This window comes from Lipotes vexillifer, unplaced genomic scaffold (assembly GCF_000442215.2).
Source record: "Lipotes vexillifer unplaced genomic scaffold, Lipotes_vexillifer_v1.1 scaffold1139, whole genome shotgun sequence".
In the NCBI taxonomy this organism is placed as follows: domain Eukaryota; kingdom Metazoa; phylum Chordata; class Mammalia; order Artiodactyla; family Lipotidae; genus Lipotes; species Lipotes vexillifer.
This window is the reverse complement of record NW_006798273.1, coordinates 1,917,712-1,934,384: the sequence shown is the minus strand read 5'-3', so window position 1 is coordinate 1,934,384 and position 16,673 is coordinate 1,917,712. Positions and strand designations below refer to the sequence as shown.

General features: G+C 42.1%; 1 protein-coding gene across 1 annotated transcript in view; it reads right to left on the bottom strand.

Annotated features, from left to right (window-relative positions):
- The window catches only part of ACOXL (acyl-CoA oxidase like), a 395,915-nt gene that overhangs the window by 175,788 nt on the left and 203,454 nt on the right, over positions 1-16,673 (bottom strand). The window contains 1 exon segment of the mRNA XM_007470234.1: positions 5,386-5,539. Within this exon segment, the coding sequence (XP_007470296.1) occupies positions 5,386-5,539 (154 nt within the window).

The following is a 16,673-nucleotide window of genomic DNA, read 5'->3' as shown; positions in this document are numbered from 1 at the left end:
AGTGATGATGTTACTCAAATCGACCACCAAGTGCTATGGAAACACTGATTTATGAAGAGAAAAACTCTCAGAATCCAAAAGCTTCCATGGAACAGATTAAGAGCAGCAATGATGGGATCGTGAACTCTCGCCTGGTCCAAACGCTGGAGGCTGCTGTGCGTTGAGTCTTCCCCTCAGATCCAAGATGAGGCAGCAGCCAGCAAGAACTGATCATCTTCTATTAGTGTCTGTGCTTAGGAGATGTTTAAAGGCCTTTATCTCTTTCCCACTTACAGATACATAATCTTATAATCCTAAAGGGCCAAATTAGTAGCATTCCGGTGAAAACAGAATTATCAGATTTGGGTCTTAGCAGAAGCCACCCCACAGACTGAGCTAGAAAATATATTCCCCTGAAAGCCCAGCTTCTTTTGATCACTGTGGACACACTCTGCTGAGGTGCAGCTCTCAACTCTATATAGCAAGGTCCTTTTTCGATCTGTGAGTCCAGGCTGCGTTGTGAAAATTACAGGCTATGACCCACCAGCAGGTCATGAAATCAGCTTAATGCATCATGACCAGCTTTTCTTAAAATGACATAAAATTAAAAGAAAATACTAGAGCACTAGATCACAATAGTGAGATGAGTACTGTTTCATAAAATTTATCTTCTCAGTTTTGCGTATATGTGTTCGTAAATACGGGGTGGTACTGAAAAGTGTACCCTTTTCTATAGGTCACGGTCAAAAGAATCTGAAAGCCAGTAGTCCTGCAACTATTAAGATTCTGTGTTCAACTCCTGGCAGAAGTGGGAACTAGTATAACCTTTGGTGACAATACAAATATCAGTTAAATAACTGATCTCAAGGAAACAATCACAGGTATGTGGGAAAAAAGTTTGCTACTAAAATGTTGTCTATAGTGTCATTTGTAATAAAGAAAAATTTGACATACACTAAAGAATTAGTTGAATAATGTATGGTGCATCTACATGATAAATGGTACCAGCCGTCAAAACTTCACTGCAAAGAAATGATCGGAAGGGGTATCCATATCAACTCACAGATGAAAAGGAGAGGTTATAAAATTTTAAACATGTACGTACACAATGCATAGAACGAATACAGTGCAAATGATAGCAATCATCCCTGGCAAAGTATAATTGTGGGATTTATTTACTTTCTTCTTTGTGTCTTCGTAGTTTCAAAAATTTCTGCGATGGATATGCACCACTTCTGTAATTGGTGAAAATAATACAAGAAATGTGATTTCAAATATGGTTTCCTTGGCAAAGAAGCTGCCTTCCACAGACTTGAGGATATGGGGAGGGGGAAGGGTGAAGTGTGTTAGGGCGAGAGAGAGACATGGACATATATATACTAACAAACGTAAGGTAGACAGCCAGTGGGAAGCAGCCGCATGGCACAGGGAAACCGGCTCCGTTCTTTGTGGCTGTCTGGAGGGGTGGGATAGGGAGAGTGGGAGGGAGGGAGACAAAGAGGGAAGAGATATGGGAAGATATATATATGTATAACTGACTCACTCTGTTGTAAAGCAGAAACTAACACACCATTGTAAAGCAATTATACCCCAATAAAGATGTTAAAAAAAAAAAAAAAGAAATGTGATTTCAAATATGGTTTCCTTGGCAAAGAAGCTGCCTTCCACAGACATTGCTCGCTTCAGGCAATAGTAACAAACATGAAAGTTAGCAGTCCAGAGAAACGGGATTTAAACAGGGTGTATGTTTAAAGTAGAGGCAAAAATTTGGTGCCAGATTAGTCATATCTTGATAAACTGTACAATGATTTCCCATCCCAGGGCTTCCCAGGTGGCGCAGTGGTTGAGAGTCTGCCTGTCGATGCAGGGGACGCGGGTTCGTGCCCCGGTCCGGGAAGATCCCACATGCCGCGGAGCGGCTGGGCCCGTGAGCCGTGGCCGCTGAGCCTGCGCGTCCGGAGCCTGTGCTCCGCAACGGAAGAGGCCACAGCAGTGAGAAACCCGCGTACCGCAAAAACAAAAACAAAAACAAAAACAATGATTTTCCATCCCAGCCCTCTTCTCAAGTCCCTGTTTCCTAAACTACTCAACAAATGAGCCATCAGAATGGGTCTGTACAGGCTTTAGAGCCGATAAATAGCACCCTGCTTCTGAATATGAGTAGCCTCAAGGCAATGCCCGTGTTCTTTGTCTCCAAATCCTTAACAGTAGAGTCAGATGTTTAATTAAAATGTTCAAGGTAAAAAGTAATAATAAAGCAAGGAAAGACCAAAGGGGCCAAGTTTTGTGGATTAATCTTAACTTCTAAGGGTAAGAAAGAAAAATGGAGGCACAGGGCAGTCATTTATTTAATCAGTCCATCTGTCCATCAGTCCATCTGTCTGATGGACATCAGTCTGTCTATCAGTCTATCATTCAGTCTGTTTAGTCAGTCAACAGCTGCTTACTGATACTCCCCACTATAGTCAGAAGTAGGGTCGTGGTGATTGAAGACTTGGTCCCTGCCCTTTTGCAATAGGGAAGAACAAATCTGACTCCATATTGGATCTGTTCTTTCACTTTAACCTTTGTATTCTATTGCTTTTGCTACAAGTTAAGAATGTTGCTTACAGCCTGAAAATATACAGGATAGCCCATTCGCAGGGCTCTGACCTTTAGAGGTATAACACTTTCCCACTCAAATAAGAGATAAGAAGTTGCAGAACAGAGAATAACATTTGTCTTGTGGAAGGTTTACAGGAACTTTGTGACCTGGCCTACAAGGACAGCTGCAAGAACAAAGGATTCTGACACCAAGAAGTTTGCAACAACTAACCACACCCCCTCCCATTTTAGTATAAAAGAAGCCTGAATTCTAACTCAGGTAAGATGGTTCTTTGGGACACGAGTCCACCATCTCGGTCTGCTGGCTTTCTGAATAAAGTTGCCATTCCTCCCTTGCACCTTCACCTGAACCCAGCCCATGCCTGTCCCAGTGTCCCTAGATGCGCCACACACTCGCACACCTTCACCTGTGTGCCGGTACCCCTTTATCCAGCAGGTCCTCAGACCCCCATCTCAAAGCCTCTCGTTCATCCTCTAAATTGCTAAACTGACACTGCTCAGGGACTGCCCCCCGCCACCCTCCAGATGTCACTGAGTCCTCCCAGCCCCAGCTGCCGCATAGGACCTGCCATACCAGTCTGGGTTCTGTATCCATCTTTACGATGGCAAGCAAAACAGACCATGTGGTATTTTTTTTTTTCTCCAAATCCCCAGGGTAAGCACACCATAAAGATGTCAGCTGCTGCTTCCTGGGTTCACATGTGAAGCATTTTATGCTCATCATCTTGCATAACTTAACCCTCACAACCACTACAAAGGAGAGTTTATCCTCATTTTATATATGGGGAAAATGAGGCATAGTGAAGGGGAAAACTTTCCTGTGGTCACACCCAGCGTTGCTGGCTCAAACCCAGTAAATGTGTGTTGAAGCACATTTTTTTGAAGCAAGACCTACTTAGACCCACGGGCCATGAAAGAGGTGGTTTTCAGTACCATCTCGGGAGCTCCCAGACATTCACACTTCACTCCTGGAGACCTCCTGACTGCAGAAGATGCGGTGTTTGCAAATATAACTTAGAACAATTAGAAGATGCTCATGCTTTTCTTTCAACAGATATTTATGTCTCTACAAATAGCCTTGGGCTAGGTGTTGGGTGGATATGGGGGTGGAGGGAAGGGAAGGAACAGAAATGGAAATCAGGGCCCTCTGCATCCATTGCTGAGGAGCTACTGGGAAGCAAAGCCTCATGAGGCAGCAGTGCCCGGTGGGATTACAGGCCTGGCAACCAGCCTGGAAGAGCAGCCCTCCACGGTCAGGCTCTTTTCCATAATATGGTGGGTGAAGGGGTCATTTCTGCACTGCCGGTCGGTGCTTGGCAACGAAGGAGGGCATGAGCGGGCAGGGCCACTGGATGGATGGAAACCAGCCCCTTGGCAGGGGCCTCACACGTGTCAGGTCACTTAAGGTCATTATAAGCCATCGCCCCCAGCTGCCTCAGAGGACCTATACTCCTGGTCCAGCTGCGCCCCAGCGCCAGCTGTCACTTTATTCCCTATTCTCCTTCTTTTCCAGGAGCACCCGACATCATTCCCACTGGAAAAGCAAGCATGTCCCCCACCATCACAGACACAGTAGGCAGATGTGACCAACCAAGGTCCCCTTCACCACGTGCACATCCTTACTCAGCCACCGTGAGAGAAGTGAGCACGGTGACTCTCAGATGAAAGGACACAGGAGGCTCCCAGTCCCATCCTCACCGTTCATGTGGGAGAAACCTTGGGCTCGGCCGGTGGTGAAGGCCCAGCCCCTGCTCGCCCCTCCATGGACCCCGACTCTGATGCTCTGCGGCCCGGCTCTCCAGAAACGCATCCTCCCCTTTTATTCTCTACAACCACCCTGGACTTGCCCTTGACCCCTTCTCACTGAGGCTAAAATTCTTCAGCCTCCCCTTCAGGTTCAGAGCTGCTGTTGTTAGGCAAATATTCAGTCAAGTTCAAGATGGAATTCAGGCCCAAGGCCCAAGAGGGGCTCCCTCCTCCCTGCTCTTCCTGCAGTGCCTGCTTCTGGCCCACATGACGATGAGGCGGTGTGGTCCCTGGGGGTCACCCACACAGTGCTGTCATCTGGGGCTGAACCTCAGATGCCATCAGAGCTGATGTCTGCAGCCATGCAATGCCACCGAGTCACAGGCCCACAACCACACATCCCCCACATCCTGTCCTCAGAGACCCCACTTGGGTCCCCTTTCTGACCAGCGCTGGGCTCTCACAGGGATGCAGAGACTCTGGCATCCTGCATCCCGCAGGCACCTCCACTCTCAGGATTGCAGAGGAATAGAGCACAGACCCCAGCTGTCCTCAGACGCCCCTCAACTCTGCAAAGATTCATACTGTGTTTCTCATACCTCACACCCCTCACTGCTCAATATGGTCTGAGGCTTGGGCTGGGGACACTCTATACACTCTCTAAATGGTTGGCATATCCCCATGTGCCTCCTTCCCAGGGTAGAAACCCCTGGGGTCACTCCTGACTTCTCCCCAAGGAACTTAAACACTGGAGCAGAGCTTTGATCATCTGACCCCCACTGGCCCTTTCCTATACTCTCAACAACCACCACCACCAAGTTTTATGACATTTACCGCGGGCCTCCACGGGCCAAGCATTTTACAAGCATGGTCTGCATCAGTCCTTGCAGCATCCAAGAAGGTGGACATGCACAGGTGACAAAATTAAGTAATGCATCTAAGGTCACAAGGGCAGGAGGGAATTCCACCTGGTTCCAAAGCCCACTGGCCACACAGTCAGCCCCCACACGTGTAACCACGCGGACCCTGCAGGACTGGGGGCCCGCGGGGGCTCACCAGGCCTCCGGTGCACTCTCGGCAGTCCTGCAGGCAGCCGATGCTCTCCCAGGTACTGCAGGCCTTCAGCCCCGCCACCAGCACCTGCAGCGGGCGACTGCTGACAAGCTCCTAACTTCGGAAGATGTCCTCGTCCAGAAGGACGCCGGCATACCTGCGAGACAATCAGAGACCTGTGATGGATGCAGTAGTGCCCCCAGCACATGTGCTCATAAGAGGTATTGCTCTCATAATGTCTTTGTCTGGGTTTTGGTTTCGGGGTGCTCCTAAAATTCATTTTCCCTTTTCTTTTCTGAAAGAGTTTGTGTAAACTCAATATGTTTTCTTTTCTTACATATTTGGTTGATTTCACCAGTAATGCCAGACAAAGCTATTCAGGTTTTCTGTTTCTTTCTGTGCCACTTTTGGTACTATGCATCTTTCAAGAAATTTGTCAATTTCATATGTTGTCAAATATATTGGCATTACATTGACATAACATCAATAACAATAATAACAGTGATATTTAATTTTATTTATCCTTTCAGTGTCTGTAGGATCTATAGTGATGCCTTCTCTTTTATTCTAGATACTGATAATTTGTGTCTTTTTGTGTCTTTTTCTGGATGATTCTAGCTAAAGATCTTTCAATTTTATTTATTTATTGAAAGAAAAAAAACAGTTTTGGGCTTAATTACTTTTTTTCCATTTTTTCCATTTTTGCCCATTCTTTGACCATTTCTTATTTCATTGATTTCATTTTTATTATTATCTCATTTTTATTATTCACTCTACTTTCTTTGTGTTTAACTTGTTCCTCTTTTTCTAGCTTCTTAAAATAGAAATTTACACCACTGGCTTTAGCCTTTTCTTCTTTTCTAATGTAAGCATTTAAAGGTATACGTTTTCTGCTGAGCACTGCATTAGTTGCTTACCACAAATTTTGATATGTTGTGTTTCGTTTTCATTTTATTCTAAATATTTTCTAATTTCCCTGTGATTCCTTCTTTGACCTATGAATTATGTGTGTTCTTTAGTTTCCCAATATGTAAAGATTATTCCAGATATTTTTCTATTAATTCTTAATTTAATTTCATTCTAATCAGAGAACATATTTTGTATGATTTCAATCATTATAAATCTACAAGGTCTGTCTTGATAAATGTTCTATGTGCACTTCAAAAGAATGTGTATTCTGGGGAGCTTCAAGATGACAGAGGAGTAAGATGAGGAGATCAACTTCCTCCCCACAAATACATCATAAATACATCTACACGTGGAACAACTCGAACAGAACACCTACTGAACGCTGTCAGAAGACCTCAGACCTCCCAAAAGGCAAGAAACCCCCCACGTACCTGGGTAGGGCAAAAGAAAAAAGAAAAAACAGAGACAAAGAATAGGGACGGGACCTGCACCAGTGGGAGGGAGCTGTGAAGGAGGAAAGGTTTCCACACACTAGAAAGCCCCTTCGAGGGCGGAGGCTGCGGGCGGCGGAGGGGAAAGCTTCGGAGCCGCGGAGGAAAGCGCAGCAACAGGGGTGCGGAGGGCAAAGCGGAGATTCCCGCACACAGGATCGGTGCCGACCGGCACTCACCAGGCCAAGAGGCTTGTCTGCTCACCCGCCGGGGTGGCGGGGCTGGGAGCTGAGGCTCGGGCTTCGATCAGAGCGCAAGGAGAGGACTGGGGTTGGTGGCGTGAACACAGCCTGCAGGGGATTAGTGCGCCACGGCTGGCCGGGAGGGAGTCCGGGGAAATGTCTGGACCTGCCAAAGAGGCAAGAGACTCTCTTGCCCCTTTGTTTCCTGGTGCGCTAGGAGAGGGGGATTCAGAGCGCTGCTTGAAGGAGCTCCAGAGACGGGCGCGAGCCGGACATGCCAAAGAGGCAACAGACTTTTTCTTCCCTCTTTATTTCCTGGTGCACGAGGAGAGGGGATTAAGAATGCTGCTTGAAGGAGCTCCAGAGACGGGCGTGAGCCGCGGCTAAAAGCGCGGACCCCAGAGACAGACGTGAGACGCTAAGGCTGCTGCTGCTGCCACCAAGAAGCCTGTGTGCGAACACAGGTCACTATCCACAACCCCCTTCCGGGAAGCCTGTGCAGCCCGCCACTGCCAGGGTCCCGGGATCCAGGGACAACTTCCCCGGGAGAAGGCACAGCGCGCCTCAGGCTGGTGCAACATCACGCCGCCTCTGACGCCGCAGGCCCGCCCCGCACTCGGTGCCCCTCCCTCCCCCCCCGGCCTGAGTGAGTCAGAGCCCCCGAGTCAGCGGCTCCTTTAACCCTGTCCTGTCTGAGCAAAAAACAGACGCCCTCCAGCAACCTACACGCAGAGGCGTAGCCAAATCCAAAGCTGAGCCCCTGGGAGCTGTGAGAACAAAGAAGAGAAAGGGAAATCTCTCCCAGCAGCCTCAGAAGCAGCGGATTAAAGCTCCACAATCAAGTTGATGTACCTGCATCTGTGGAATACATGAATAGACAACGAATCATCCCAAATTGAGGAGGTGGACTTTGGGAGCAATGATATATATTTTTCCCCCTTTTTCTTTTTTTGTGAGCGTGTATGTGTATGCTTCTGTGTGTGATTTTGTCTGTATAGTTTTGCTTTCACCATTTGTCCAACGGTTCTATCCGTCCGTTTTTCTTTCTTCTTTTTTGTTAGTATAGTTTTTAGCACTTCATATCATTGGTGGATTTGTTTTTTGGTTTGGTTGCTCTCTTCTTTCCTCCTTTCTTTCTTTTTTCTTTTTAATTTTTTTAAATAATTATTTTTTTATTTTAACAACTTTTTAAATTTTATCTTCTTCCTTTCTCTCTCTCTCTCTCTCTCTCTCTCTCTCTCTCTCTCTCTCCCTCCCTCCCTCCCTGCCTCCCTCCCCCCCCCTCGTTCTTTCTTTTTTCTGCCTTTTATTCTGAGCCATGTGGATGACAGACTCTTGGTGCTCCAGCCAGGGATCAGGGCTGTGCCTCTGTGGCGGGGGAGGCAAGTTCAGAACACTGATCCACAACAGACCTCCCAGCTCCACGTAATATCAAACGGAGAAAATCTCCCAGAGATCTCCATCTCAATGCCAAGACCCAGCTCCACTCAACGACCAGCAAGCTACAGTGCTGGACACCCTATGCCAAACAACTAGCAAGACAGGAACACAACCCCACCCATTAGCAGACAGGCTGTGTCAAATCATAATAAGGCCCCAGACACCCCAAAACACACCACCAGACGTGGACCTGCCCACCAGAAAGACAGGATCCAGCCTCATCCACCAGAACACAGGCATTAGTCCCCTCCACCACGAAGCCTACACAACCCACTGAACCAACCTTAGCCACTGGGGGCAGACACCAAAAACAATAGGAACTATGAACGTGCAGCCTGTGAAAGGGAGACCCCAAACACAGTAAGCTAAGCAAAATGAGAAGACAGAGAAACACACAGCAGATGAAGGAACAAGGTAAAAACCCACCAGATCTAACAAATGAAGAGGAAATAGGCAGTCTACCTGAAAAAGAATTCAGAATAATGATAGTAAAGATGATCCAAAATCTTGGAAATAGAATGGAGAAAATAAAACAAATGTTTAACCAGGACCTAGAAGAACTAAATAGCAAACTAACAGTGATGAACAACACAATAAATGAAATTAAACATTCTCTAGAAGGGATCAATAGCAGAATAACTGAGGCAGAAGAACGGATAAGTGACCAGGAAGATAAAGTAGTGGAAATAACTACTGCAGAGCAGAATAAAGATAAAAGAATGAAAAGAATTGAGGACAGTCTCAGAGACCTCTGGGACAACATTAAACGCACCAAGATTCGAATTATAGGGGTCCCAGAAGAAGAAGAGAAAAAGAAAGGGACTAAGAAAACATCTGAAGAGGTTATAGTTGAAAACTTCCCTCATAAGTGAAAGGATATAGTTAATCAAGACCAGGAAGCACAGAGAGTCCCATACAGGATAAATCCAAGGAGAAACATGCCAAGACACATATTAATGAAACTATCAAAAATTAAATACAAAGAAAAAATATTAAAAGCAGCAAGGGAAAAGCAGCAAATAACATACAAGGGAATCCCCATAAGGTTAACAGCTGATCTTTCAGCAGAAGCTCTGGAAGCCAGAACGAAGTGGCAGGACATATTTAAAGAGATGAAGGGGCAAAACCTACAACCAACACTACTCTACCCAAAAAGGATCTCATTCAGATTTGACAGAGAAATTAAAACCTTTACAGACAAGCAAAAGCCAAGAGAATTCAGCACCACCAAACCAGCTTTACAGAAAACGCTTAAGGAACTTCTCTAGGCAGGGAACACAAGAGAAGGAAAAGACCTGCAATAACAAAACAATTAAGAAAATGGTAATAGGTACATACATATCAATAATTATCATAAATGTAAACAGATTAAATGCTCCAACCAAAAGACGTAGACTGGATGAATGGATACAATAACAAGAACCGTATATATTCTGTATACAAGAGACCCACTTCAGACCTAGGGACACATACAGACTGAAAGTAAGGGGATGGAAAAAGATACTCCAAGCAAATGGAAATCAAAAGAAAGCTGGAGTAGCAATTCTCATATCAGACAAAATAGATTTTAAAGTAAAGCCTATTACAAGAGACAAAGAAGGACACTACATAATGATCAAGGGATCAATCCAAGAAGAAGATATAACAACTGTAAATATTTATGCATCCAACATAGGAGCGACTCAACACATAAAGCAAATAGTAACAGCCATAAAAAGGGAAATCGACAGTAACACAATCATAGTAGGGGACTTTAACACCCCACTTTCACCAATGGACAGAATATCCCAAGTGAAAATAAATAAGGAAACACAAGCTTTAAATGATAAATTAAAAAAGATGGACTTAATTGATATTTAAAGGATATTCCATCCGAAAACAACAGAATACACTTTCTTCTCAAGTGCTCATGGAACATTCTCCAGGATAGATTACATCTTGGGTCACAAATCAAGCCTTGGTAAATTTAAGAAAATTGAAATCGTATCAAGTATCCTTTCCGACGACAATGCTATGAGACTAGATATCAATTACAGGAAAAACTCTGTAAAAAATACAAACACATGGAGGCTAAACAATACACTACTTAATAACCAAGAGATCACTGAGGAAATCAAAGCGGAAATAAAAAAATACCTAGAAACAAATGACAATATAAACACGATGACCCAACACCTATGGAATGCAGCAAAAGCAGTTGTAAGAGGGAAGTTTATAGCAATACAATCCTACCTTAAGAAACAAGAAACATCTCAAATAAAGAACCTGACCCTGCACCTAAAGGAATTACAGAAAGAAGAACAAAAACCCCCAAAGTTAGCAGAAGGAAAGAAGTCATAAAGATCAGGTCAGAAATAAATGAAAAAGAAATAAAGGAAACGATAGCAAAGATCAATAAACTAAAAGCTGGTTCTTTGAGAAGATAAACAAAATTGATAAACCATTAGCCAGACTCATCAAGAAAAAAAGAGACAAGACTCAAATCAGTAGAATTAGAAATGAAAAGGGAGAAGTAACAACTGACACTGCAGAAATACAAAGCATCATGAGAGATTACTACAAGAAACTCTACGCCAATAAAATGGACAACCTGGAAGAAATGGACAAATTCTTAGAAACGCACAACCTTCTGAGACTGAACCAGGAAGAAATAGAAAACATGAACAGACCAATCACAGGCACTGAAATTGAAACTGTGATTAAAAATCTTCCAACAAACAAAAGCCCAGGACCAGATGGCTTCACAGCCGAATTCTATCAAACATTTAGAGAACAGCTAACACCTGTCCTTCTCAAACTCTTCCAAAATATAGCAGAGGGAGGAACACTCCGCAACTCATTCTACAAGGCCACCATCTCCCTGATACCAAAACCACACAAAGATGTCACAAAGAAAGAAAACTAGAGGCCAATATCACTGATGAACATAGATGCAAAAATCCTCAACAAAATACTAGCAAACAGAATCCAACAGCCCATTTAAAGGATCATGCACCATGATCAAGTGGGGTTTATCCTAGGAATGCAAGAATTCTTCAATATACGCAAATCAATCAATGTGATACACCATATTAGCAACTTGAAGGAGAAAAATCATATGATCATCTCAATAGATGCAGAGAAAGCTTGTAACAAAATTCAACACCCATTTATGATAAAAACCCTCCAGAAAGTAGGCATAGAGGGAACTTACCTCAACATAATAAAGGCCGTATATGACAAACCCGCAGGCAACATCATCCTCATTGGTGAAAAACTGAAACCATTTCCACTAAGATCAGGAACAAGACAAGGTTGCCCACTCTCACCACTATTATTCAACATAGTTTTGGAAGTTTTAGCCACAGCAATCAGAGAGGAAAAAGAAATAAAAGGAATCCAAATCAGAAAAAAAAGAAGTAAAGATGTCACTGTTTGCAGTTGACATGATACTATACATAGAGAATCCTAAAGATGCTACCAGAAAACTACTAGAGCTAATTAATGAATGTGGTAAAGTAGGAGGATATAAAATTAATGCACAGAAATCTCTTGCATTCCTATACACTAATGATGAAACATCTGAAAGTGAAATTAAGAAAACACTCCCATTTACCATTGCAACAAAAAGAATAAAATACCTAGGAATAAACCTACCTAAAGAGACAAAAGACCTCTATGCAGAAAATTGTAAGACACTGATGAAAGAAATTAAAGATGATACAAACAGATGGAGAGATATATCGTGTTCTTGGATTGGAAGAAACAACATTTTGAAAATAACTATACTACCTAAAGTGATCTACAGATTCAATGCAGTCCCTATCAAACTACCAATGGCATTTTTCAGAGAACTAAAACAAAAAATTTCACAATCTGTATGGAAACACAAAAGACCCCGAATAGCCAAAGCAATCTTGAGAAAGAAAAACGATGGAGATGGAGGAATCAGGCTCTCTGACTTCAGACTATACTACAAAGCTACAGTAATCAAGACAGTATGGTACTAGCACGAAAACAGAAATATAGATTAATGGAACAGGATAGAAAGCCCAGACATAAACCCACGCACATATGGTCACCTTATCTTTGATAAAGGAGGCAAGAATATACAATGGAGAAAAGACAGCCTCTTCAATAAGTGGTGCTGGGAAAACTGGACAGCTACATGTAAAAGAATGAAATTAGATCACTCCCTAACACCATACACAAAAATAAACTCAAAATGGATTAAAGACCTAAATGTAAGGCCAGACACTATCAAACTCTTAGAGGAAAACATAGGCAGAACACTCTATGACATAAATCACAGCAAGATCCTTTTTGACCCACCTCCTAGAGAAATGGAAATAAAAACAAAAATAAACAAATGGGACCTAATGAAACTTCAAAGCTTTTGCACAGCAAAGGAAACCATAAACAAGACCAAAAGACAACCCTCAGAATGGGAGAAAATATTTGCAAATGAAGCAACTGACAAAGGATTAATCTCCAAAATTTACAAGCAGCTCATGCAGCTCAATATCAAAAAAACAAACAACCCAATCCAAAAATGGGCAGAAGACCTAAATAGACATTTCTCCAAAGAAGATATACAGATTGCCAACAAACACATGAAAGGATGCTCAACATCACTAATCATTAGAGAAATGCAAATCAAAACTACAATGAGGTATCACCTCACACCAGTCAGAATGGCCATCATCAAAAAATCTACAAACAATAAATGCTGGAGAGGGTGTGGAGAAAAGGGAACCCTCTTGCACTGTTGGTGGGAATGTAAATTGATACAACCACTATGGAGAACAGTATGGAGGTTCCTTAAAAACTAAAAATAGAACTACCATATGACCCAGCAATCCCACTACTGGGCATATACCCTGAGAAAACCATAATTCAAAAAGAGTCATGTACCACAATGTTCACTGCAGCTCTATTTACAATAGCCAGGACATGGAAGCAACCTAAGTGTCCATCGACAGATGAATGGATAAAGAAGATGTGGCACATATATACAATGGAATATCACTCAGCCATAAAAAGAAACGAAATTCAGTTATTTGTAGTGAGGTGGATGGACCTAGAGTCTGTCATACAGAGTGAAGTAAGTCAGAAAGGGAAAAACAAATACCATATGCTAACACATATATATGGAGTCTTAAAAAAAAAAAACAGTTTCTGAAGTACCTAGGGGCAGGACAAGAATAAAGACGCAGACGTAGAGAATGGACTTGAGGCCACGGGGAGGGGGAAGGGTAACCTGAGACAAAGTGAGAGAGTGGCATTGACATATGTACACTACCAATTGGAAAAGAGATAGGTAGTGGGAAGCAGCCGCATAGCACAGGGAGATCAGCTCGGTGCTTTGTGACCTCCTAGAGAGGTAGGATAGGGAGGGAGGGAGGGAGACACAAGAGGGAAGGGATATGGGGGTATATGTATACATATAGCTGATTCACTTTGTTATACAGCAGAAACTAACATGACATTGTAAAGCAATTACACTCCAATAAAGATGTTAAAAAAAAAAAGAATGTGTATTCTGCTCTTGCTGGGTAGAGTTTTCAATAAATGTCATTACATCAAGTTTGTTAGTAATGTTGTTCATATGATTTATATCATTACTGGTCTTTTGTCTGTTTATTATATCAATTACTCAGATAAAAGGACTGATGTCTGTAACTATAATTCTGGATTTGTTATTTTTTCCTTTCAGTACTTTCCATTTTTGCTTCATGTATTTTGATGCTATTTTGCGGAATCCATACACATTTAGATTGTTGTGTCTTCTTGATGAGTAGACTGCTTTATCATTATGAAGTGATCCTCTGTATCTCTGGTAATATTCCTTCTTCTGAAGTCTATCTAATATTAGTATAGCCACTCCAACTCTTTTATGGTTAATGTTTGCAGATATAAATTTTTTATTCTCATACTTTTAACCTATTTGTCTTTAATTTTAAGTGGGTTTCTTATAGACAGCATCTAGTTCAGTCTTAATTTATCATATCTAACAATTTGAAAATAGGAGTGTTTAAATCAGTTACACTCAGTGTAATTATTAATGCGATTGAGTTTTAAACTATTATCTTGCAATTTTTCCCCTATTTATCCCATATGTTCTTTTCCCTGTGCTCCTGTCTTCTCTTGATTAATTGAATAAACTTTAGGATTGCATCGCTGGATTTTAAACTGTGTTACTCATTTTTTTCCAGCAATTTTTCTATGGCCTAAAACATGCATCTTTAACTTATCACATTTTCCCCTCAAATACTGTTATACCATGTCAAGGATAATATAAGAACCTTACAACAATATATAATTCCTTTTCATTCTCCCATCCATGATGTCACTGTTGAGACAAAAATATATTCTACATGTTATAAATTTTATTGCTATTTTTGCTTTAAACTAACAATTTATCTTTTTTTCCTTATCAACATTACTGAGGATTGACTTATTCCCAACAGACTTCATTATTCAAAGTGCACCATTTAGAGAGTTTTGACAACTCTATGCACCCATGAGAACAGCACCACAATCAAGCTACAGAATATTTCTAACGATTTTCAGAAAATTCCTCATCCGTTTTTGCAAACCATCCCTTCCTCCACCCCCATCTTCAGACAACCACTGATCAATCTTTGTCAGTAGGGATTAGTTTGCATTTTATGTAAATGGGATTATACAGTGTATGTTATGTCTTGCTTCTTTCAATGAGCATATTGTCTTGAGATTCATCCATCCATACTGAGCAATGTACTGGTAGCTGTTTCTTTTTATTGCTGACTAGAATTCCATTCTATGCAATGCATATATTACATTTCATTTGTGCATTCACTTGTTGTTGAACATTTTTGTTGTTTCCAGTTTGGAGCTATTACAAATAAAGCTGCTATGAAAATTCATGTAAAAATCTTAGAGGAGACATATGTCTTCATTCCTCTTGAGTAAATATGTAGGAGTGAAGTGACTAGGTCATATGGAAGAGGTATTTTTAACTTTTTAAGAAACTGCCAAACAATTTACCAAAGTGGTTGTACAATTTTACATTCCCACCAGCAGTGTATGGGAATCCTAGTTGTTCCACGTGCCCGCCAACAAGCCATCTTTGCAGTCCTTTTAATTTTAGTCATTCTAGTGGATATGTAATGGTAATCCTCATGGTTTGAATTTGCATTTCCTGGATAACTAATGATCACAGAACATCTTTTCATGTGTCTACTGTCTGACCATACAATCTTCTTTTGTTAAGTACCTATTCAAATCTTTTGCCCATGTTCTAGTGGCTTACCCATCTTATTTTTAGTTGAATTTTATTTTTAGTGTTCTTGACATATTCTGGATAATACCCCATTGTCAGATATACACATTACAAATATTTCCTCCCGTTCTGTGGCTTGTCTTTCCTTTTCTGAATGGCAAAGATCAATTTTGGCTCAAGGTATTTACCATCTTCCATCTACAGAATAATCTTATAATGTCTAAACATCCTTGTTTCCTCAATAAACCCTGCACACACAAAAGATGTTGCATTGGGCCTCACGCTGCAGCAAACAGGAAAGACCATGCAGCCTCATAACTGAAGCCGTTGAGCTGGGCAAATTGACAAAACGTGGAAACCACCATGTGTTTAATCGCACTTGGGTGAAAAGAAACCTAATTGTATGAAGCAACTACTATAAGCAAAGAGCTTCTGCATTTATCATCTGACTTGATCCTCACGACTGTATGAAATAAATCATATCCCCACTTTGCAGATGGGGAAACTGAGGCTCAACTGAGGTTGCATACCTAAGTCAAGGTCTCACTTATGTTAGGACAGAGATAGGATTCAAACCTAGGATTCTCCAGCCCTAAATACCACTCTCTTTTCATTATAAGTAATGTGCATGTCAGTGCCCTGAGGAAGTTAATAACATTCTAAATCTATGCTAGAATATAGTCACCCATGCCCTGGGCTGTGGCTGCAATACGAGGATGCTCAGAGAATCCCAGGCCTGGTCATTTAAAAAAATGGATATATGATTCCCCTCCGACCTCCCTAACCATACACACACACACACACACACACACACACACACACACACACACACACTCCCCTAGATGTTCCCCAGGGTAAAAATGGGTGGTAAAGAAGAAATAAATCAGCTAAGAAAAAAAAGAATCATGAGACTCTCTTAGCAGAGATCTGGTAAGATTTCTTTGCAATGCTGGCCTGTGATTTTACTTAACACTGACAGGACATGGGCCCTGCTGAGGAAGAGCCGCCATCTGCCAGACAGAGCGG